At 54.6% G+C, this 21,928-nt stretch overlaps 9 protein-coding genes across 9 annotated transcripts; 4 read left to right on the forward strand and 5 right to left on the reverse strand.

The window, feature by feature from the left end:
• Window positions 1-125: 125 nt before the first annotated feature.
• Window positions 126-1,287, reverse strand: CABS01_09536 (Mov34/MPN/PAD-1 family protein; the record flags this gene model as incomplete). The annotated part of the gene is made up of 3 exons (XM_060542893.1): window positions 126-707; window positions 763-1,034; window positions 1,101-1,287. The coding sequence occupies 3 exons, from the start codon at window positions 1,285-1,287 to the stop codon at window positions 126-128; spliced, it is 1,041 nt and encodes a 346-aa protein (XP_060400109.1).
• Window positions 1,288-2,047: 760 nt separating this feature from the next.
• On the forward strand, window positions 2,048-2,287 carry CABS01_09537 (uncharacterized protein; the record flags this gene model as incomplete). Its single annotated transcript, XM_060542894.1, has 1 exon — window positions 2,048-2,287. One exon carries the CDS (start codon window positions 2,048-2,050, stop codon window positions 2,285-2,287), a length of 240 nt encoding a protein of 79 aa, XP_060400110.1.
• A 365-nt stretch (window positions 2,288-2,652) lies between these two features.
• Window positions 2,653-3,715, forward strand: CABS01_09538 (adenylate kinase; the record flags this gene model as incomplete). Its single annotated transcript, XM_060542895.1, has 4 exons — window positions 2,653-2,809; window positions 2,888-2,940; window positions 3,013-3,167; window positions 3,256-3,715. 4 exons carry the CDS (start codon window positions 2,653-2,655, stop codon window positions 3,713-3,715), a joined length of 825 nt encoding a protein of 274 aa, XP_060400111.1.
• Window positions 3,716-5,310: 1,595 nt separating this feature from the next.
• CABS01_09539 (uncharacterized protein) lies at window positions 5,311-8,252 on the reverse strand (the record flags this gene model as incomplete). The annotated part of the gene is made up of 6 exons (XM_060542896.1): window positions 5,311-5,478; window positions 5,600-5,686; window positions 6,004-6,433; window positions 6,506-7,728; window positions 7,813-8,061; window positions 8,211-8,252. 6 exons carry the CDS (start codon window positions 8,250-8,252, stop codon window positions 5,311-5,313), a joined length of 2,199 nt encoding a protein of 732 aa, XP_060400112.1.
• Window positions 8,253-10,833: 2,581 nt separating this feature from the next.
• Window positions 10,834-11,179, reverse strand: CABS01_09540 (uncharacterized protein; the record flags this gene model as incomplete). The annotated part of the gene is made up of 2 exons (XM_060542897.1): window positions 10,834-10,936; window positions 10,995-11,179. 2 exons carry the CDS (start codon window positions 11,177-11,179, stop codon window positions 10,834-10,836), a joined length of 288 nt encoding a protein of 95 aa, XP_060400113.1.
• A 1,545-nt stretch (window positions 11,180-12,724) lies between these two features.
• On the reverse strand, window positions 12,725-13,636 carry CABS01_09541 (uncharacterized protein; the record flags this gene model as incomplete). Its single annotated transcript, XM_060542898.1, has 1 exon — window positions 12,725-13,636. One exon carries the CDS (start codon window positions 13,634-13,636, stop codon window positions 12,725-12,727), a length of 912 nt encoding a protein of 303 aa, XP_060400114.1.
• Window positions 13,637-14,183: 547 nt separating this feature from the next.
• On the forward strand, window positions 14,184-14,748 carry CABS01_09542 (ribosomal protein S12; the record flags this gene model as incomplete). Its single annotated transcript, XM_060542899.1, has 2 exons — window positions 14,184-14,430; window positions 14,570-14,748. 2 exons carry the CDS (start codon window positions 14,184-14,186, stop codon window positions 14,746-14,748), a joined length of 426 nt encoding a protein of 141 aa, XP_060400115.1.
• Window positions 14,749-15,084: 336 nt separating this feature from the next.
• Window positions 15,085-16,314, reverse strand: CABS01_09543 (4-hydroxybenzoate polyprenyl transferase; the record flags this gene model as incomplete). The annotated part of the gene is made up of 1 exon (XM_060542900.1): window positions 15,085-16,314. The coding sequence occupies one exon, from the start codon at window positions 16,312-16,314 to the stop codon at window positions 15,085-15,087; it is 1,230 nt and encodes a 409-aa protein (XP_060400116.1).
• Window positions 16,315-17,173: 859 nt separating this feature from the next.
• Window positions 17,174-21,584, forward strand: CABS01_09544 (AT hook domain-containing protein; the record flags this gene model as incomplete). The annotated part of the gene is made up of 2 exons (XM_060542901.1): window positions 17,174-17,444; window positions 17,497-21,584. 2 exons carry the CDS (start codon window positions 17,174-17,176, stop codon window positions 21,582-21,584), a joined length of 4,359 nt encoding a protein of 1,452 aa, XP_060400117.1.
• Between the last annotated feature and the right edge of the window lie 344 nt (window positions 21,585-21,928).

Genomic DNA, 21,928 nt, shown 5'->3' on the forward strand with positions numbered 1-21,928 from the left:
CGGCCTTGCCTCCCAGGACGCCGAGATATTATGACATGCCCACGCCCCAGTGTCTATCGCGGGTATCAGTTCCCGTGTTTTGAATGCGTGTGGTTTCTCCGTCCACTGCGTCGTCGCGCAGTCCTCTATTTCTTCTCCTTCTTCGCCTCCTTCTCCTTGTCAGAGGCCTCCTTGTTCTCGCCGTTTACACCGTTCGCCTTATCGTCCTTCTTTCCGTCCTTGCCGTTCGCCTCCTCCTCCTTCTTGGCCTCCTTCTCCTCTGCCTGCTGTCGGTTCTGAATCTTGTTCTCGATAAGGTCGTGGAAGGCAGTGATGGCGCGGATCAAACTGCTAAGGTAGATGGCCATGAGCTGGTCGTTAGTCTTGATGCTCATGGCGTGAGAAAGCTCGCCGCCGCTGGACTTGCCATCGGCCTTTGGCGTGGACAGGTTGGGAAGGAGGTTGAAGACATCCTGCAGGTTGCCCAGGATGGCATGGTTCACGGGCAGCTGGCCGTCGAGAACCTTCTGGAGGTAGGCACCGATATCGCGGAGACGAAGATGCAGCCCTTGGAGTGACTGAAGCTGATTTGTTATTCTCGTCGAGAGGGTTCCAACAGCGACATCGCGGATGTCACGAAGGAGGTGCTCGACACCAATCTCCTCTGCTTCCTCGGCCTCGATGATCGACGGGGTGTGGACGAAGGTTCTTGACGTGGTGGTACCATCCTACAGTCGTATTTGTTAGCAGTGGCTTCGTACGGCATAACCTAATGCCACTCACATCCTTGATCTCTTCGACGGCGAAGTATGCGTCCGTCGGCACACCCGCCTCCTTCGGCTGGACGTCAATGATGACTAGGAGAGGGTTGGGGGTGTAGCGCTTGAACAGCTCGTTGATCTCGAGATCGGACGCCCGCAGCTTGGGGCCGGAGTGGTACCAGCCGATCAGCTTTTCTCTCGCGTTGACCTTCTTGAACATATCATTCATTCCCTCGACGTAGTTGTGGTCCAGGAACCACACTGAGGGGTCCTTGTCATCTTCCTCGAACGGCACTGCGAGCATGTATTAGTACCGCGGGGATGATCTAGATGGATAGCTTCCGCTAGAGTAGTCCTTACCTGCGAAACTGTTGGATACGCGGACATTGTTTCCGTCATTTGAACCCAGCAGAACACCCACCACTCTCCGTTTCGATCCCTTGGCTACCGCGCGATTGTAGTGGTCGACGACGGAAAGAAGCACGAGAGGGGCAACGGAGACATTCCGCTGAACGAGAGACAGAGTCTCTGCGGTGGTGGCAGGCATGATAGAGGGATTTCGTAGCTTCGCTAGGTCGATTGGTTCGGGTTCGGGGGAAGATAGAGGGTTGCTGAATCGGTGGTGGTTTCGGGCTGTGGTGGGTGTAGTAGAGGCAGGGTATGTGATGGTGGTGGTGGTGTCGTAACTGCTAAGGCTGCCTTCCCGCCTAGCTAAGCTACGAATCGGGCCTAGGTGCAAGCAATTGGAAGCTCGAGCCTCGCCAGGTCACGTGTGCGAGCTCTTCCTGAGTCAGCAAGTCTCTAGCCACGATCATTGAGCCGCAAGCAGCGATCAGCCACAGCTCGGGCCGTGCGACAGCGCGCAGGGAATGGAAGCGCACGTCCGATATTTGTTCATTGGACAAGATCTCCGAAAAAGGCCCCAGACGGTCGAGTCCGCAATCGGCCTGCAAGATTCTCTTCATTCCGTGCTCAGTAACACAGTAACTCGCTGACTGAGGAATTCGATGACGGACTTATTTCCGTCAGGAATAGCCAACCTCAAGGTGACAAGTAACAGATGGACACGAAGTCAAGTGCGGCGTTCGGAGAATTGCGGGTTACTGGGATGACCCCAAGAGACTCACATGCCGCATCAAAAGGCACCAAATGCACCAAAAAACCACTTGGTAAACAAAAAATCTTGACCCAGTGACCTCATACATGGCGTCCCATCCGGTGCGCCGGGGGATCATTCTCGAGAGCTTCTGATGCCGTGCCTTATCCGCAAGCTACCTAGCCGGGCCGTGAACACTGAGCAGGCCCCAATGGCTCGCGGTACTATCCCCCGATGTAGACAGTACGTATCCGCGCTGGACCTCGGCGGAGAGACAACGGCGAGGACGAGCCAATGGCAGCCGGAGCGCTGTAACGGAAGCGCACGCAGTGGCACCAAGGCGGAAATATGGAGGGCGCTGTTACGCTGCGAAACAGCCGAACGAACGCCTGCCACCCTGTTCCCCAGCAGAAAGTCCAGCGGTCCCTCGGAGGACCCCTCTGGCCAATGACCAGCCTTCATTCCTGCACTGGGGCCGTTGGGTGGCCTGTCACCTGCACTCAACGGGGCCGTGGAAAGCGCATAGCTGGGTACGATGTAGGCGGTACCTGGCACAAACTGGAAGCGGAACCTGGACGACTTGGCCTGTCAGGACCTTGCAGCGATTTCTCAACCTCTCTCGCAACCATTTTTCCCGCAAAAGCTTTAGTTCGCACTGCTCCCCCCAGTCCAACTTTCGACCTCGACTCCATCATCCTCTCCTCTCCTCTCTTCCACCTTTCTCCCTCGTAGCCACACTCGTGCATCTCTTTGCTCCTCCTCCCTCCTATCGTTAGCCTCGGTCCGGCCATATCAATACCTTCACCAACCGTCAAAATGAGCAGTCTCGTTGAGGAAGCAGTCAAGAAGCTGACCAACACGGTCGAGAGCCTCGAGTCCAGAATCAAGTCTCTGGAGGACCGCGCAGCTGGCGGCTCCGGCAAGCTCTCCACCGAGGAGGTTCGCATGATCCTCATCGGCCCCCCCGGTGCCGGTATGTAGCTCCAATTGAGCATTTTTACACGTGCTATTTGTGTCGCGACAGTCGTACTGATGATGGTATTCCGCACAGGCAAGGGCACTCAAGCCCCCAAGATCAAGGAGAAGTTCAACTGCTGCCACTTGGTAAGTCAATTGACATTGTCTTGACGTGCTGCCACGCTCTAGATCATTTCTAATCGTCCATCACACTCGCAGGCCACTGGCGACATGCTGCGATCCCAGGTCGCCAAGAAGACTCCGCTCGGCCGGGAAGCTAAGAAGATCATGGACCAGGGCGGTCTGGTCAGCGACGACATCGTCATTGGCATGATCAAGGAGGAGCTCGACAACAACAAGGAGTGCAAGGGAGGGTACGGCACATCTATTGTCCTGCCAGAGAACCGGCCTGACGGTTAACTGGCCACTACTGAGGAAGCGTTGCTAACTGGAACGACGTAGCTTCATCCTTGACGGTTTCCCTCGTACCGTCCCCCAGGCCGAGGGTCTCGATACCATGCTCAAGGCTCGCAACCAGACGCTTCAGCACGCCGTTGAGCTCCAGATCGACGACTCATTGCTCGTCGCTCGTATCACTGGCCGCCTCGTCCACCCCGCCAGCGGTCGCAGCTACCACAGCACCTTCAACCCTCCCAAGGAGTACATGAAGGACGACATCACCGGCGAGCCCCTCATCCAGCGCAGCGACGACAACGCCGATGCCCTGAAGAAGCGTCTTGCCACCTACCACGCCCAGACCGCCCCCGTCGTCAACTACTACAAGCAGAACGGTATCTGGAAGGGTCTCGACGCGTCGCAGCAGCCCGGCCAGGTATGGAAGAACATGCTTGAGGTCTTTGACGAGCAGCGCAAGGGTGGCCACGCCTCCGGCATTCTGAGCCGCATTGCCGGAAAGAACTAAGCGGGCACAGGCTTCCCAGCCTTTGCTCCCGCCAGCGCGCCGCCCCATCCACAGCCCCCCGGCCGCTGCGCACCACAAGCCGATCAGGAGGAAACGGAGAAAAAGGTCTTCATTTACAGCGTCTCTTACTTTGGCCCTCTATCTTCTGGATCAACGATATGACCAGAAGAAAGGAGGGCGTGGATCGGAGGAACCTTTTTATGGGACTCTTTTATGGATCATGAAATGGACTGGAAAGGACTCGTCCTCGTCCGCCCCCCGAAGCTGTTGAGATCAACAGGACTGGGCTGGTTTATGTCTTTTTTTTTGCGTCAACGTGGCCAGGATCAGTTGTACCGTGTAGAAAACCCCTTCCGTCGCACGCTTGTATGTAAAACAACAACTTTATTGTCTCACTAATAACCAAAACCGGCGGTTTGCAGTTGGATGGCCTCGCAGACTTTCCTTCCATGGTCCTGATTGCCCTGTGCTCGAACTGTTGGATATCTAAATGCCGTGATGTCATTCCTTCCGTTTTCCTGGATCGCAACGCAGACAGCCTGGAGACGCGTACTTGGGGAAAAGGGGAACACGCTGGCCGGATTCGGGCTTCGTCGGTGCTTCTCGAAGAAGCGAAATGAGTGGGGCCGCGGGGCCCCCCCCGATGCCGACCCGGACCACAGCGAACCCCCGGGGTGACAAAGGTCTCATACCCAAGGTACTACATCCGATTGCTCTGTCAGCGACATCCGATGAACCCGACTGAGCGGCCAGTATATCGGCAAGTCGGAGCAGCGAAATACAGATGGCGGTAGGATCATTGATCTGAGCTTCTCAAGTCCCGGGAAAGGGGGGTCCTGCAGTTGCCCATGTTCGATGCCGACTCACTTACTCGCTTGGCTTCGCAGATCCGGAATCTTCGTGTGGTGAAAGCCCCGCTATCGAGTCAGTTCACGAAACAGCCCGCAGAACGGAGCCTTCAATGACGTTGAGCGCGAGATGACATGTCACTTTATCAAGTGACACAGACATATACATGTGTTAATGAAGATTCGATTCTATTCTCAAGTCGCCAGAAAGAGTACCTGCGTTGCCCCGAAAACGGGAAGACGACGGGCTTGCAAACCTCCCGCACGCTGGAAGGAAAAAGCTATACATGAAAGTTGAAGAGTATGATAAGGCTGCAGGAAGAAAAAGGACTTGATCAAAGTATAGATGGGGAAGATGAAGAAGAGAGGAGACAGTATACCACCCAGCCACCGGCGCAGTGCAATGCAATGGTATCCGAGATGCAGGCCAGCCAATCCATCCCCTTTAATTCGCTAAGACACGGAAGGAGGAAGTAGAAAAAGAAGACAGTGGAAAACCAACGCCGAGATGTTCTCCTACTCCAGCGCAAGATGAGGTAAGGTTGAGGTAAGGGTAGGTTGCTAGTTCTCGCCAAGGGCTGTAATGTGAACCTGGATATGTTAAGTGAAGAGGAGCCAGGTCATCATGCGATGCGCGGACGATGCAAGGCTATGGATTCGGAAAATTGCCTCATCTCCTAGGAGTGGCTATGGGTGTAGACAGTCAGTCTTCAAATACTCGTGTCCCGGCCTCATAAAGACATCAGACTAACCATTGACCATCTGCCTTTGTTTGCCCAGCCAGCTCTTGGGGGCTTCACTCCGCCTTTGCAAGACGACGTGGTTGCTCTGAATACGGCTAGTAAGATCGTACCACGCCGTCGCAATAAGGGCGTTCTCGCGCTGGAGGTTCTTGATGATTTGATCGCTCGCAGCCTGTTGACGCCGTCTTTGTCAGCCGACCCGGTTCACCTTCGTCATCATGATCAAGGCGAGACCATGATGTCCAAGCCCAATATAGTGTAATTGAGACCGTTGTAGCATGATAGTAACGTACCTTCTGAGCCGCGGCAGCTTCTCCGCCTTCGGCTGCCTTGAGCTTCCGCTGCAAGTCGTATTTATCCTGCTCGGATTTCTCCAATTGCTGAAAAACAAAAAAAGCCGTCAGCCATGAACCCCTCATCTCATGATTCCCAATACAAAGGGCCATCAAATGGACAATTTTGACCGCCTGAAGACCTTCCTCCACCAGCTTACTCTCGGTCTAAGACTCAAAGGAGATTTTGGTGCTTGGGAAGGCAGGTCAAGATGGGGGTGACATGTAGGGACTAAGATCCGCGCATTCGGGCGGCTATCGTACAACACAGCTCCGGACGGGGTACCGGGAGTTTTGGGCACACCGCCTTCGGCATTTCGATGTTGTAGGGCTAGGGCGTTTGCAAGAGATCTGAGGGAACTCACCGATTGACGCTCTTTGAGCCTGACACGCAGTTTGTCAACCTTCTCCTGGAGCTTCTGGGCGGCCTCCGTCGGCTCCGCACTCGAGCCATCCTTCGCCTCGTCAAGGTCTTTCCGAAGCTTGTCTTTCTCAAGTAGGGCGTTGATAAGTGAGCTCCGCTGTTCTTCGAGGTCAGTGCCGAGGTTTTTCAGCTGTTGCCGCGCTGCCTCGAGTTCTTCGCGGATTGAACCGGAAATAAGTTGGTCAGTAGACTTGAGTTCCTCGAGGGCATCAACGCTATCCTTTGCGACGGCTGAGAGATCGGTCCTTGCGCTGAGGAGTTCGCGATCCTTGTCAGAGAGCTGAGCTTGGATCTCGCTGTTCTTCCTCCTCTCACTCTCAAGTTCATGGGCCTTTTGAGCAAGTTGGATTCTCAGGTTGGCTAGCACCTCGCTGTGGTGGAATTCTTGAGTTAGCACTTTGCCCACGCCTAGTCGCATAGCTGTGTCAACGATTTCAACTAACTTTTCGCCACTGCTCTCGATCAGAGCGCTGATTTGGGCCTCCGCAATCTGGTGCTTCTCGAAGGTGTCGTTGTAAGTTCCCTGGATACGTTCACGTTGCCTACGCTCCTCCTCGAGCTCCTGACGCAATCGAGTGTTTTCTGGTCCAGATCCCATACCGTTCCGCAGCAAGTTGTTCTCTGCCTTGAGACGAGAGACCTCGAGGTTGAGGTTGGGTGGGGCGGCGCTGCTAACACCCTCAAGCTCCTGCTCGAGACTGAAGCCCGCAGTACCGGCGTCGGGAGACAGAGCACCCGGGGTGCCCGAGTTGATCTGCTCCTGCAGCTCGGAGATGAGATGCTCATCGGAGAGACGCTGCGCATCAAGCGTTGCGAGGCGAGCGATCAACTGCATAGTGTCATCGTGAAGAGCCCGGCGCTGAGCATCCAACTCAACGTACTGCAGCTCGTAATCTCTGAGCTTTGAAGCGTACTGCTCGTTGGTCTGCTCCAAGGCCTGATTTCTCTTCAGAACCTTCTCATACTCAATGAGATCGCGCTGCATCTGCTCCTTTTCGTAGAGCAAATTGTCCATCTCTTTTGACAATGTAGACTGCGCCTCGAGCTTCTGCTTGTACCGCTCAACCATGTTGGCCTTGCGGGATAGTTCCTCATTCTTGAACCGTAGCTCCTTGACCTCATCGTCAAGCGTCTCAAGCTTCTGCGTCTTGGCTTTGAGTGCCGAAACTTCGCTCGTCAGCCGCTCCTTGGCTATGCGATCATCTTCAGCCTGCGCCTCCTGGTTGGCAATAAGCTCGTCCTGCTCGCGCAGCTTCAGCTCGAGGGACCTGATGACCTCCTTGCCAGCACCGTCTTGGGCATCGTGGAACGCCTCAAGCTCCCTGCCCTTGCGAACAACCTCCTCTTTCAGATCGTCGTAACTTTCCTGCAGGTGGCCCAAGCGCGTTTCCATATCCGCGAGCAACTTTCCCTTCTTGTCCAGGTCAGAGCGGAGGCGTATGTTGTCGGCTTCCATTGCGAGATCGACATCGTGGCTTTCGTTCCCAATCTCGGAGATTTCTTCTACGTCCGCCGCCTCGGCATCGTTGATAGCTGTACTCATGTCTTGCGTGACCCGCTGAAGCTGCATGAGGACCGTCTTGTCGGATATATCCTGGGTGATACGGGTGACCCATCGCTCGTTGTTGCTACCAAGCATTGCAACAGCAAATAGCACGGCAAGAAGCTGAGTAGAAGATTGCGTTAGCTTGGACTTGCGTTCTCGGCGCCGGAACAAGGGTAGCTGGGCTGGACACGGATAGTTGCATACCTTACTGATGGCCTCCGGCTGCGCTTCTCTCGCCCTAGGTCTGATGTCGGCAAGCTTGGTCTGCCCAATAAGCCCCGGACACTCGCGATATACTAGCCTCTGTATGCCCTTGTAGACATCGTATAGCTCGCCCTCGGTGGTATTGGAGTCGAAGGAGGGGTCGAGTGCTTGGAGGACGTTGGACAGCAGGTGTCCGTCGAGGAAATCTGATATTGAGTCTGCCTGTCCATCCAGGGGAAATGTGTTTGCCTGTGCAACGAGCATTAAGTCAGCATAATGTTGGAACGGCGTAAACGAAGCGGTCAGTGACAACACTGGGGAAAGGGAAGTGACCCATCGGAGGGGACACAAGGAGGAGAAGATGTATATGGAGGGGAGCGCAAAGCACGGCGACTTACCCATTGCACCAGCGCGGCCTGCGCGCTTCCTGAGTACGGCATGATGCCCGTTCTTTTCGTGTCGTAACCGTTCGTCGTCTTCGTGGTCGTCTTTCGTCGTAGTTTCGTAGATGTTTCTAGGCTAGTGAGGTATCTCTAGGTAAAGTACCTTATGGTTTGGAGCTGGAGCACGTGGGAAAAGGCGAAAGGGCTCCCGCGCGGTTCCACAACGTTTTGCGGTCGTGTTCGTGCTTGTTGCAAGTCAAAGCGGGCAGGGGAAATGTGGTTCCATGGGCCCGGGAAGCTCTCATCGCAAAGGGGGCTTTTCCGGCTAGGGGTGGAGGAAGCGGCGGTTGACGGGATATTAAAGGTTCAGGTCAGAGTAGGTGGAAAATAGCCTCGTCGGTCGAGGGGAGGGCGGTGTAAAGTGAAATGTAAGGAGAATAGAGGCCTTGTTTACGCACAGTCGTATGAGACAAGGGCAGCAGCAGCAGCAAGATTAAAAAGAGGGATGTGTCTCTTGTTCGCGGGTGCTTGGCTTGTCGTCCCAAAAAGCCAAAAAAGACAGGCGCATTGTTCACGTCTGGCGTCCGCTCCCTCCTGTCGAACCCACACTCAATCTTGCATGACCTGCATCAACCTAAGGTAAGCTCCCTGGGCCTCCTTATCGATTGCTAAAGGCAGCTAGGCCCTAGGGAATTCTTAGCGCGTGTTGCGCAACTACCGCTCATAGGTACGTCAGCTTATTATCCAGAGGTACCTGAGCTTGCCTAGAGGTATTGATCCCTTTCTTGACCCGGCACGTTGGTGACAAACGCACAGCGAAAAGATACAATCCTCCTGTCCGTTTTTCTATTAAGGTACCTCCCGCCCCCAAGCCCGAAACTCCAAGTGACGCGAAGCGGGACGGACTGCCAGGGGTTGACCCGATGTTACAGTGGGGCAGTCCCTATGCCTTCGAGTCTTCGACAATCTTCAAGGCTTCCATTGGTGACAGCACCCTTGGGTCTTTCTTTGGCGGCAACGTGGGAGGGCTGATGGCTGAGAAGCCACCTTTCTTTCTTGCTTTTCCTTTTGGAATCAAGATTTTTGTTTGGTGAAAGGCTCCGAAAGACCAAGTGCACAAAGCCAGGGTGAAGAACAATATCATTGTTTGCACATGGTCACCGAGAACCTCGGATTCTTGTTCAAAGTCAACATCAGTCGAAAAGTGCTTTTCTTGTCAAACACGGCCGAACATTGTTCAAACTGCACTATTTTTGTAGCCATAAGCACAGACTCCAAGTCATCTTCTCGGATGGTCCTGGGTCATTACTCGACAATCAACCACCCTCCTGATCGTGCTTCTGATTCCTCCCTTCTTGGCCGGCAGAGCCTACGATACGGATACGGTTACCGAAATCATGGACGATATTGCCATCCCATCGATACGGCATGGACTTCTCCCCGAAAGCTTGACGAGGTCGGTCATCCATCGTAGGGTTGCAACCGGTTCGCCTTGGACCCTTCTCCACGGTTCCGTGCCGAACCAAAGAGCACCATTATACCTACGGATATACCCAAGATATGCAGGCACGCAGACTGAAGGATTCCCTCTTCAGCCCCCCCTTCAGGTCTCTCATCGGCTAGTGACAGACTGACTGCATCATCTTCAGAGTCTGGTGGCTTTCCAAAAGTCTCCCCCCACATTGCGCTTTGACACGTCTGTGAGTGTGAGATTGCCAGGCGCTTTTTCTGCCCAACCCAATTGGAGCATTACGCGAGGTATCAGAAACACCGGGCTTTCATCCCGTGAGGAGACCGCCGACTTGTCGTGCAATAGGAGGTGCTGCTGCAGCATGCTGCGTCACTGCAATCAAGCACATGCAGTATCTCAACATTCTGGACGAGGCCTCGAGATATCGAGTAATCTTGTGCCCCTCAGCGACAGATTATATCCCTAGCATAAAGCTGAATCAGCATCCTTGGCCGGCAGTGGGGAGGCTAGAAGACGCAGAAATCCGCTTTTGATCTGCACATCTGCTTTCCGTGCCGCACATGAATCCCCCACTCATCAGGTACATCACCTTAGGGATTGGTCCTCGAAGGTCGAAAGGGTTCACGCAAGGCTTAGGTCTCTCATCAACGTCGTTGTGTGGATGTCAGCCGCATGCGGAACCTGGGATACATCATCGTAGAACGCCACGACGTCAGCACTGTACAAAATAAAGCGGCCGTCAGTTGAGAAGGATTCCCGTACACGTGGCGGAATAATCAAGGCAAAGACTAAAGTCATGAGTAGGTATGCTGTGATTTTTATTTTCGGTCTTATTTTTTAAGGCGTCGAGCAGGATTGAACCAGGTGCGGTCCAAGCATCGCTGTAGCCATACAGAAGATGCCCCGAGGCACTTCTTATCGATGAAAACTCCCGACTCCGTAGTGATAAATCGTCTATGACGGCAATGGTAATTATGAGTGCCCCCTCGCTTGCCCCTGTCGCAGCCGCCGGGAAAGGCGGCGGATATCATTGTCCTCGTGACCTAGTCCAGCCAAAGTCTCTTTTCGCACATTGTTGTATCTATCACCAGATGCATGCTTTGCAAATTGCCTGTCGCCAGTTGTGCCCGACCGATGAACAACTTGGTTCGATAATGAGGCTACCATCTATACGGAGTTGGTGACGGTGTGGTCCTCTTCGATTGTGAGGCTTTCGCTAAAGGCTTGAACAGATTCAAGGACCTTAGCAGGTGTGACGGCGGCAAATCCCCTGATCGCTGTTAGCTGCGATTTAAAAACCTCAAACCGATGGAAGAGTAATGCCTCACCTAATCATAGAGTAGGTATGGGTGATCTGGCCGCCGGCATCGATGATGGATTGCTTCGCCCTCTGAATGATGTCGTCACCGACGGAATCAGTTTTGGCCCAGACGATGACGGACTTCATCTGGTCGACGGCGAGAGCACCGGGGACGACAGCCAGAGCGGCGACGAGGAAGGTGGAGGGTCTCATGGTTGCGGAGAGTGATGAGGTCGTCGAAAAGGGGTGGAACGAAGTTCTTTGCGATCGCGGATGTTGATGCGGGTCGGTATCGAGAGTCTGACTTTGCGGCGATTGATCAAAGTCGAGGATGAGGGTATTGCCAGTGTTGTAGGGTAGGTAGTATGATTGACGAATGCGCTCAAGGGTCTTGTGGGGAGTTTGCGGTTATTTAATCGTTGCTTGCGAGTTACTGGAGAAAGTTGCTGGAGACTCGCGGATTGGTGAAGGACGGGTGGATGCAGGGAGGAAGTTCAGCAAGTTAGACGTGGACGGACTGAACTGGGCCTTGATGGATATCGAATGGATGTTTGGGTTCCCCTTTGTCATGGCAGGGTGACTGACCAGTGACCGCTGAATGGATGGGGACACAGCGCGCAAGGCACCTGGGATGGGCAATCACCAGCCGAACCTTAGTTGACCACCTGCCCAGTAGGGAGCGCCGTCAGCCGTGGTGGCCCCCCTCGAAAGTAGTGGAGGTGTTCCATTGCTGTTTGTCACTCTTTTCCGTCCAGTTTGCCAGGTTCCAGCCAGTAACATACGTCAGTCGTCTGCGTCTAGAATGGTGTGGGAACCGGCAATAATGGGACAACCTGGTGGCGCTAGCAAGCAGTATGGACATGTGCAACCTCTTTTTCTTTCGCCAGCATTTTCGTCAGATTCCTGGGTCTCCATACCTAAGGTAAGGTACGCGGGTACAAGACAGGAAACTATCCGTACGTTCAGCGTGCAGCACACCAACTGTGTGCAGTGGCAAGGGTCTTGGCGCGGATTCAGACTGGTGACATGCAACAAAAGTCCCACTTTGCTGTTTCCTCCGCCTCCGGTCACGGGTGCTCTCCGTCGTCCCGCCAGGACTCGGCCTTCCCTGTGAGGAAGGTCACCAGCGGAAATATAGCGACATGGACCAATCTCGGGCTCCGATACTCCGTATACCTTCACCAACTTCACCTGTCCCAACGTGCCACCTTGTACATAGTAGCAAAGTGTAATGTTGTGTAGAATGTCTAGGTGTAACCACCACATTCGATGGCGCAATCGATCGCTTGGTGCACCCGCATCTCCCGCTGCAGACTCGGAGCAATTTAGCGATCGGTGACAGCGATGGGCAAGCCATTGTACCGTCGCACCTCACCAGCCGACTCATGTGTACGACTTCATCCGGCCCCTCCGACGATGGAGCTCAATGTTCCAGTGTGATCTTCAGCTCGTCGTTCTTTGCTGGTATAGACTGTGTGGACCTCGTTGATCACCTCACAAAGCCCGAACAGGAACGTTGAGCTGGCTTAGATATATCAATTAATACTATACCTTAAGCATCCAGTGCCAATCTATCAACCTGACGTTGGTGGGGTGCTGCCGCCCAATGCATGTGATCCTCAACGCCAGCCCATAACCACCAAACAACGAAACTCCTTCCCGAGCATGCAAAGAATCAATGCTGTTGTAATACAGTGGCCCTGGGTGATGCTTCAGGTAATAGAGCAAACAAAACACAAAAAGGTCACAGGATTGCCTCTACCCCTTCGCACTGCCCATCGCGCTGTCATTCTCGCCCCAGATATCCTTAGTCTCCTGCTCAACAGCCCGCATCGCAACAGCAACGTGTTCAAGTTTGGCAACGACGTCGAGGACACCTTTGTTGACCCGTTGGAAGTACCGATCGTTGGCCTCGCGCCTCTTGCGTGCGAGCAAGATGTCCACCTCTGTCTCCTGCTCGAGTTTCGCACCGAGTCGCTCCGTACCCCCGCTGCTACCTGGTCGCCCATTGTTGCTTCCCGTGCTCCGCGGTCCCTCGTTGCCATCTGACGCCACGCCGCTCGTCTCTCCTAGCACTGCGCTCTTGAGGTTGCGGACCTCCTCGCCTCCGGCTGCTGACGTGTTGGAGCGCTGGCCCGTCATCTCAATGGCCTCATCGGCTTCACTTCGTGCCCATGCCTGTGCCAGGTCGATCTGTGCTGTCCTCAGCTCCTCCAGCTTGCGATCGTGATCGGGTCCAAACACGTGAGTTCCACCTGACGCCGAGAGCTCGACCTCCTCCAGCGTCGCCTGCATCTCAGCCCATAACGCGTCGGTCCTGTCGCTGCTACGGGCGCTATCGGCGGTCTTGAGATTCCGGACAGGGCGCGCAACGGATGGCGCGACTACCGAGCCCGTATGAAGAGATCCATTCCGTTGCATATTCATGGCCTGCTGAGGGAGAGGTGTGACGCCAGCAGACAAGGTGGCCGGCGCTCCAGGCGCAAGTATACCCGGTAACGAGGCATGAGAGGCGGCGGGAGATGGATGAAGGAATAGGGACGGCGGAGGGTCGCGCTGTTTTCCTTTGCTCTTGGCTGATTGAGACATGCCTACATTTTGTGTGTCGTCGTGAACATTCCAAGCTCGGGACTTGGCGTCTGAGACAGCTTCTCTTGAACTTGACGGCATCTGATAGGATTGGTTGGGTTTTGATAGTCGAGGCAAGCTGTGGACCTTGAGGGGACACCCCTGGCTAAGACGGTACGGTCAGCAGCGTGGGGTTCAAGCTCCGGGCGTACCAAAGTGGTTGAAAGCGAAACCCGGCCGTGGTTGGGCGAACCTGCCCCCACTTTTGACTTGCAGACCCGGCCTTCTTCCGCTCGTCAAGCAATGGGACAACGCACGAGCCAGTATCACGTGATGAAAAACGACGCTCCTCCCACCGAAGGGCACAAACCCTCTGTGTGCCGAAAAAGCTGTCGTCGGACAAATCTGAGGATACCACTTTTCGCGAAGCAGCAGTCAGGCACTATCACCACCACCAAGTCAATTCCCGCGATACCCCCCAACACATCGGTACGTTTGCGCTGTCCCATCCAGAACCTCCAACCTATCGACGACGAATTCCCCGAGCAAGAAAAAATTTCAACAATCTCGACGACAATCTCGATTGCCACCAGCACACAACTACCCCTCTAGGAACTTTTTCAACTGACAATAGTCTCATCCAGCCAACATGCCTCGTGGACTCAATGCGGCGCGCAAGCTGCGCATGAACCGTAAGGACCAGAAGTGGGCCGATCTCGGATACAAGAAGCGTGCCCTCGGTACCGCTTTCAAGTCCTCCCCCTTCGGTGGTTCCTCCCACGCCAAGGGCATCGTCCTCGAGAAGGTCGGTGTCGAGGCCAAGCAGCCCAACTCCGCTATCCGAAAGTGCGTTCGTGTTCAGTTGATCAAGAACGGCAAGAAAGTCACTGCTTTCGGTACGATACACCCTCTCCCGAATACCCCCCAACATGCGATTCTCGAACGACGAACAAGAGAACGGGAAAAGAAAGACTGGTCTTGAATGGGACCATGTGGCGAAGGGAACTGAAGTGCTGACATTTTTATGATCTCTAGTCCCCAACGACGGTTGCTTGAACTTCGTCGACGAGAACGACGAGGTCCTCCTGGCCGGTTTCGGTCGCAAGGGCAAGGCCAAGGGTGATATTCCCGGTGTCCGTTTCAAGGTCGTCAAGGTCTCTGGTGTCGGTCTGCTCGCTCTGTGGAAGGAGAAGAAGGAGAAGCCCAGATCCTAAACGGGAGGCTTTTTTCGATCGCGCGAAAGCATGGGAAGGACAGTGGAAGAAAATTCGGCACTCGGAGTTTTACGCTTGCATTGGCATCAATGGGTTATGGTCCTGATACTGCGGGTAGACTTTGGTCGATGAAATAAAACATCATGAAAGTCAATACCTGAACATGCGGCATTTCACATCACACATTACACAAAACGGGGTTTATTTGGGGGTGGGTTGTGAAGAACACAAATCAAGAATCAAGGGAATGTTGATTATACGTGCTATGAAATTTACAGACGATGTTGGTACAAGTTTTCTCCTGACATCTTTCTATACGCCGTTTTTTGAAGTTTCCTACTCCAGCTGCTTCTGACCGACAGCATCCTCGTTTCCGCCTTGAACGTATCTTACAGTGTAATCGGCCGCGAGACCCAAGCTGATGACGCCACCAGTGATCCAACAACCGTTAATGAACCACCACCAGCAGTCCTTGACGCTCTTCAGGTTGACCCGCTTGATCATGACACCGAGTGTCACCGCCGCTCCACCGACGCTGCCAATAAAGAAGGCTGGACCCGCACCAGCTGCGAACCCAGCAGCACCCAAAAGACTCAGCTGGACCGCAGCCAGACCCGTCAGGACCTGCTTGGTCTCGGCATCGTGCTTGAGGGCGATACTCTTGATGCCCGCCTTGACGTCATCCTTGATGTCCATGTGGGCGTAGATCATATCGTACAGAATCGTCCAGGCGACGTTCGATGTGTACAGAAGCCCAGCAGCCGTCAAGGCCGCGCTATTGGACAACAAGTCGATTCCGAGAGCTGGAAAGCCCATCATCGCACCCCAGGAGAAGGTGAGGCCCAGTACGGCCTGGGGATAGTAGGTGACCCGTTTCGCCAGGGGATAGGAGGCCACGAAGAGCAGACTCGGAATGCCGTACCAGAGGCAGGACGTGGGGAACTGGACCAAGATGCCCAGTCCGGCCAGGAGCTGGGCGCCGGTGAACGCGAGACCCTGGAAAGGAGTGATGGCGCCTCGCGCGATGGGTCGGAATTTCGTTCTCGTGACGTGCGGATCGAGGTTACGGTCCCACAGGTCGTTGATGCTGCAGCCCGCGCCTCGCATGATGAGGGCTCCCGAGAAGAACAGGAGCGAAGTTCCAATGACAGAGGCCGGAGACGCCATGGGCATGGCCATCGGTGCGGCCATCAGTGTTGAGAATAGACAGGGGAAGAAAAGGTAGTAGGTGCCTGCCGGCTTATCGATGCGGGTAAGTTCTGCGTAGGGGACCCATGATGCGGGCAGGTAAGAGATGATACCGGTCGTCGGCGGCGAGTACACAGCTTCAGGTGATGCTGGTTCGGGAGTGTCTGGAGCAATGGCTGTTGTGAGGCGTTTCGTGGTGGTGTGGAGAGCTGTGTGCTGCTGATGAGCTGAGCTCCGAAGAGTGAGATGTGTGCTAGGCTTGCGGTGTGCCTGCAAGCCCAATCGAGATGGTGACGCCGCTGAGAGAAATCTCGTTGTGCTAGATGGATGGTTGCATGCCGCCCTTAGGGGCCCTCTTAGCAAGTTGACTTGCCTCATTTCGAGTCACTGTCACGATATTAGTATAAGTGACATATTGATGATTAAAGAACACGTAGAAGAGTTAACAAGCTGTTCGCAGTAATACCAGGCAGTAATACCAGAGATAAGGTACAAAAGTTTTTAAGATCTTAAAGGAGTGACATTTGCAATATGGAAAACATTGAAGCGTTGAGCCTTGAATCCATCTAAACTGTGAAGCTCTTCAGCTGTGATGCTCTTCAGCTGTGATGTGCAAGGGTGCCAGCTCCCTGAACTATGTTCACCATAGCGAGATAGAGACATTGCATCGAAAGGCCTTAGCTCCGGAGGCAAGAGCCAGTGGAAATCTTCTAGCCAGTATTTCCACTGGAGAAGAACGAAAAGAAACCTTAAGACTTACCGACAATCGATACGGAGCTCTAACAAAAACCAGATATGCCCCGTCAACTTTTTGCACCCGTCACCGAGAGAACCGAAATTTGAGAGCCGTCGCCAAAGGGTCCAGAGCTTAAGTGTGGTCCGTGCTGTTTGATCCTTGGGGGCCAAGGTACCGGTAGATTCGCAGACCTTGATTGGCTGCGCATTTGACTTTCGTTCCTCCCCATCGCCTTTGAATCTCGAATTGTTCAGCCTCGCCCGACGCCACTTTCCGTTTACGCGACACGCTTTCCAGCCTCTGGATCGCACCGCCGTTTGTCGCGAACATCACCAGTCGGCGTCTTCGCCGGTCATCCTACCAATTCCGCCGACTCGACGCGCCGCAGGTCGTCTCGATTACGCCTGGGGATACATGCGTCTCGCATGTCCTGACCGACGCGTCAAAGATAGCATTCTCATGCGATTCCCCGCCCGAAAGTAGCCATAGCCAGCCTTCAAGATGCCGCCACCATCGCATCCCCAGGCCAAGTTCGATCCGATTCCCCCGGACTTGGACCTTTTCACGCTTGTCGATCATACCCCGAATTTCGAATGGGTCCTCCGAATTTCGACTGCTCAGATCCAAGGATTGGGCCCCCAGGAGTTTGAGAAGTTGGTCCAACTACAAGTCATTCAGGGCGGGAAGCCCTTGGTGATTGAGAAATGGAACGAGGTTCTTCCCGAGTGGCTCTTCAGTGGAGAGTGGATGGAGAAGACATACGACAAGAAGCGTGAGTGTAGTCACCTTTTGCCTGATCGCGGCAGCAGCTGACATCAAGACAGAGGAAAATGTCCGTGACATTACCGGCCAGACCGAGATTCCGATGACCACAGGCCACTATATGAGAGCCATGAAACAACTCACCAACCAATGGACACCGACCAATTATCGAGACGAGAGACGGCAACGCCTTTACCTGAAAGACATCGACTGTCCTCCCGAATGGCAAGAACATCTGCAGAAAGTCATTCCTCCCAACCTATTTTACATGAACGAAAACGTCACGCAAAAGGGAGCTGCAGACAGTCGAGAAAGTGATCCTTTTCGTGGCTTTGGCGATAGGTCAAAGGTGGCACCTGCGGGAGATCTCATGTCAAGCCTGCCCGAGGAGATGCGAGCACAGAATCTCATGTGCTATATCGGACACGAAGGAACATTCACCCCGGCGCATCGTGAAATGTGCGCCAGTCTCGGACAAAACATCATGGTTGAGGCTTCGGGGAGTGAGAACGGAGAGAAACCTGGAAGCTCCATCTGGTTCATGACGGAGACCAAGGATCGAGAAGTCGTCCGCGAGTACTTCCTATCTATGCTCGGCCACGACATCGAAATTGAGAAGCATTTTGCTCAGATCAACGCCTGGAAAAAGGCAACCTTTCCAGTCTACATTGTCGAGCAGAAACCCGGCGATTTCATCCTCATCCCCCCTCTAGCCCCTCACCAGGTCTGGAATAGGGGCACGCGCACCATGAAGGTCGCGTGGAACCGCACGACTGTCGAGACCCTGGACATGGCACTCCACGAAGCCCTTCCCAAAGCTCGTCTTGTCTGCCGTGATGAGCAGTACAAAAATAAGGCTATCATCTACTATACGCTTAAGAAGTACTTCGCGCAGATGGTAAAGGCCGAGCAGGACAGCGAGATGGGCATTGCCGGTCTAAGCTCGGAGCTTTTCCGGTCATCCTCACGGTATAAGCAGCTTGCCAAGGATTTCCGCCATCTTTTCTCACTCTACACCGAGATTCTTGTTGACGAAATGTTTGCGACCAAAGAGAAGAACGTCGAATATGTCGAGTACGATTCTTGCGTGACCTGCTCATACTGCAGATCAAACATTTTCAACCGATTCTTGACCTGCAAGCACTGTGTGCGGACTCTGGTCAACGGAGATGAGGATGCATACGACGTCTGTATGGAATGCTACGCCATGGGACGATCCTGTGTCTGCATATCCAAACTTCAATGGTGCGAGCAATGGTCGTGGGAACAACTGACGGAGGATTACGAACTCTGGCGGGCGATGATCATCAAGAACGACGGCTTCGTTGATATAGAGCTATCACCTCAGCCTCTTGAAATCGCTCGCACCCGGCGAGGTAAGAAGGCACTGGCCGAAATTTGCCAGGAGGGTTTGCACAGGCGACCTTTCAAAGATATTTCGAGGCTTGACGAGGACAAGCCACTCACCGAGTCCGAACCCGAGCCAGAATTGGACGACAACGGCAAGCCCAAGAAGAAAAAATACAAACGGAAGAAGAAGAAGGGAGAACTTCGTCGCTGCCACGTTTGCTGTCACAAGGACTACGCCTACAAGGTGCAAGAATGCTCAAATCCAGAGTGTAAAGAAAGTTACTGCTACGGCGTGCTTTACCGCGCGTTTGATCAGATGCCACAGACGGTACAGGAGAACGAGAATTGGCTTTGCCCAAAGTGCCTGGGCATCTGTAATTGCGGTGCATGCCGCCGTGCCGAAAGCGGCAACCCCTATACGCCAAAGAACACCCTTCTCGGTCATGATACCCGGGCTATTGCGGATGATAGAAGTGTTGAGGCCCTCGTCGACTTCCGCGTGCACAATCTCAACTGGCTCAAGACAGCTGGTGAAGAGGGCCGCAGCGCGAACAGCAAACGTATGAAGGAGCTACGGGAGAAGGCCGACACCGCAAAGGCTCAGGAGAGTGCTTCTCTGACTGCCGAAGACATCGCTAATGGTGCCAACGGTGCTACCGCGTCCGCAGAGGGTGGTCTGTACGGATACGGAGATCAGAGCCATGTCCTCGGTGAGCAGGACGGACGTCATGCTGATGATCGCGATCCCGACGCAACTCAAGATATGTCGCAGATGGACATTGAACCGTCTGCTCCAGTGGCGAACATGAATGGGGACCCCGAATGGGACCAGTCAGCATACCCGGATCCCTTGGGCATGGATGGCCAACCCATGTTCGGCATGGGTTACTACCAACAAAGTGGTCCAGATCAGATTCTATTCGACCCGTTCCAAATGCCTTCAACTGACGCCATGGTGTTTGACGATGAGGCTGAATACGTCAAGAATATGTTGCGGACACAGAAGCGGAAGGCAAAACAGGAGAATGATTTGGATCCAGACTTCCATGGCCCAAGGCCCCAAAACAGGAAGAAGGCAAAGAAAGACGACGGTGCTGACGAATCTGCCATGGATCCGGCGTTGTTCGGTTCGGCACAGCCTGCTTCCGCGGGCGCCGCACCCGAAGCTGCTGAGGGTGATACTGCCGAGCCAGCTGGGGTGAGCGGTGATCCTGAGGATGAAGCCTCGGCCCAGCTAGAAAGAGAGGCAGTCCCGGCAGGCGGTCTTGCACGACGCGGGATGCCAGCTCCTCAATTCCCGGCAAACGTTCCTTCATTGCGACATGCAAGGCCTAGAGCGTCTTATGCTGAGCCAGAAGAACCAATGATCGACGACCCTGATGACATGGTGCCGGCTTTCAAGCAAAGGCCACCGGTCCAAAACGATGAGCCGGAGGCGGGCGATGCCAGTAATGACCCTAGAGATTTGGCCTCTGACGCTGTGCGTGCTCTCATCCAGAAGGGAACTGATGCTGCAGCCGCCACCGCCGCCGCTGGTGGAGCCGAAACGCCCACAGCACCAAGGAGGCGAGGCAGGCCGCCGCGGAACGCGAACTCGACGCCGGGTTCGGTGCCGAGGGCCCCTCTAGCCGATGCTGTTCCAAAGCCATCTGAAATTGCAGCAAGAAATGCAGCGAAGAAACGTGAAGAGCGAGCATCGCGACGTTCGGGCCTTAGCCGCGTTGTGACTATAGATGGAGCCAGCTCGTTCAACCCGAGAGCTAGGGGCAACACAGCTAGCGACGACGACGACGATGACGACGACGATGCAGATGATGAAGACGCGGCTCACGATGTAACTGAAGCTGAACTCGAGGCTCAACTTGAGCGAGAGTTGGCTGGAGAAGGACCATCCCAGAGTGCACCCGTCACCTCCATCGAGACCGAGACGGCGGAGGCAACCGCGGCACCGCCTAAGAAGCGCCGTGGTCGACCGCCCAAGAACAAGACCGCCGCGGTAGAGAAGGCACCTGTCGATCGATCACCGCCCCCGCCTCCTCCGGGTGCCACAAAGATGATGTCAATGGCGGCCCGTGTTGCAGCTCGCGGAGGAAAGTTCAAGATTACGTCGCGCAAGTCGCGAGATGCGAGCGCGAAACAGACCCCGACTCCAACCCAAGCGTCATCCGCGAGACCTTCAGTCAGTCGCAGCGAGCAGCCAGCCAAGATTGTGCCTTCTACTGAAGAGGCGACGGAGCCAGCAAAGGAGAACACCAGAGAGCCTTCGAGAGAACCAAGCGAAGATCTCACTCCTCCACCTCCTGGTACGCCTGCCAGAGTGAGAGAGCCAAGCTCGGATCATACGCCTCCACCCCCGGGCACCTCTGGGGACAGACAATCCAGCTCTGATCACACGCCTCCGCCTCCCGGTGCTTCCACGGACAGACAGTCGAGCTCCGACCACACGCCTCCGCCTCCAGGTGCCGTCGGTCGACGCTGGCGCAAGTCGGATGAAGACGAGTCGGACTTTGACGCTCCCGTCGCGTCGCCGTCCTCTGCATCTTCCTCTGATTCCGGCATTCCCGGAGATCGTTCTCCTCCTCCGCCGCCGTCCGCGCGCCGAGGTAGGCCTTCGGGGGGTCTGACTGTCGTGAGAATCGGCTCCGAGTCGGAATCGGAGAGCGAGATCTCGTCGTCTTCTGAATCGGATAGCGGTATCGGTGGTCCAGAGCCTAGCAGGATGCGAGGCGGGTCTGTTCGGGGCGGCGCTACTCGTGGTAGAGGGAGAGGACGTGGACGTGGAAGGGGTCGTGGTCATTAAAGACTGGTAAATCTGAATGCGGAAAATAGGGGTCACATCACGTTAGGCGTTTTTGGAGGGAGGGGAAAGTGGGCTGTTCCAAGGACCTGTTTATTGTAGCATCACACTATACCCTAGAACATATGCTTCTCTCGTTGAGCATTTTTTTCACAACGTTCTAGTTAGGAACAAATACCAAGGACAGTTTGCGCATCCTGGCTGGAGATGAAATCTCATGATGGCTTTTTACTGTGTGTAGAGACAATACGTTACTCGCCGCCAAATAGTGACATGGGAAGGAAAAAGACAAAACAAAGCATCGGTCGCTTGTGGTATACGAACTCACAAGCTACAGCTCGGTAGCC

This window comes from Colletotrichum abscissum (genome assembly GCF_030869225.1).
Source record: "Colletotrichum abscissum strain IMI 504890 chromosome Unknown Scaffold_23.1, whole genome shotgun sequence".
NCBI lineage: Eukaryota > Fungi > Ascomycota > Sordariomycetes > Glomerellales > Glomerellaceae > Colletotrichum > Colletotrichum abscissum.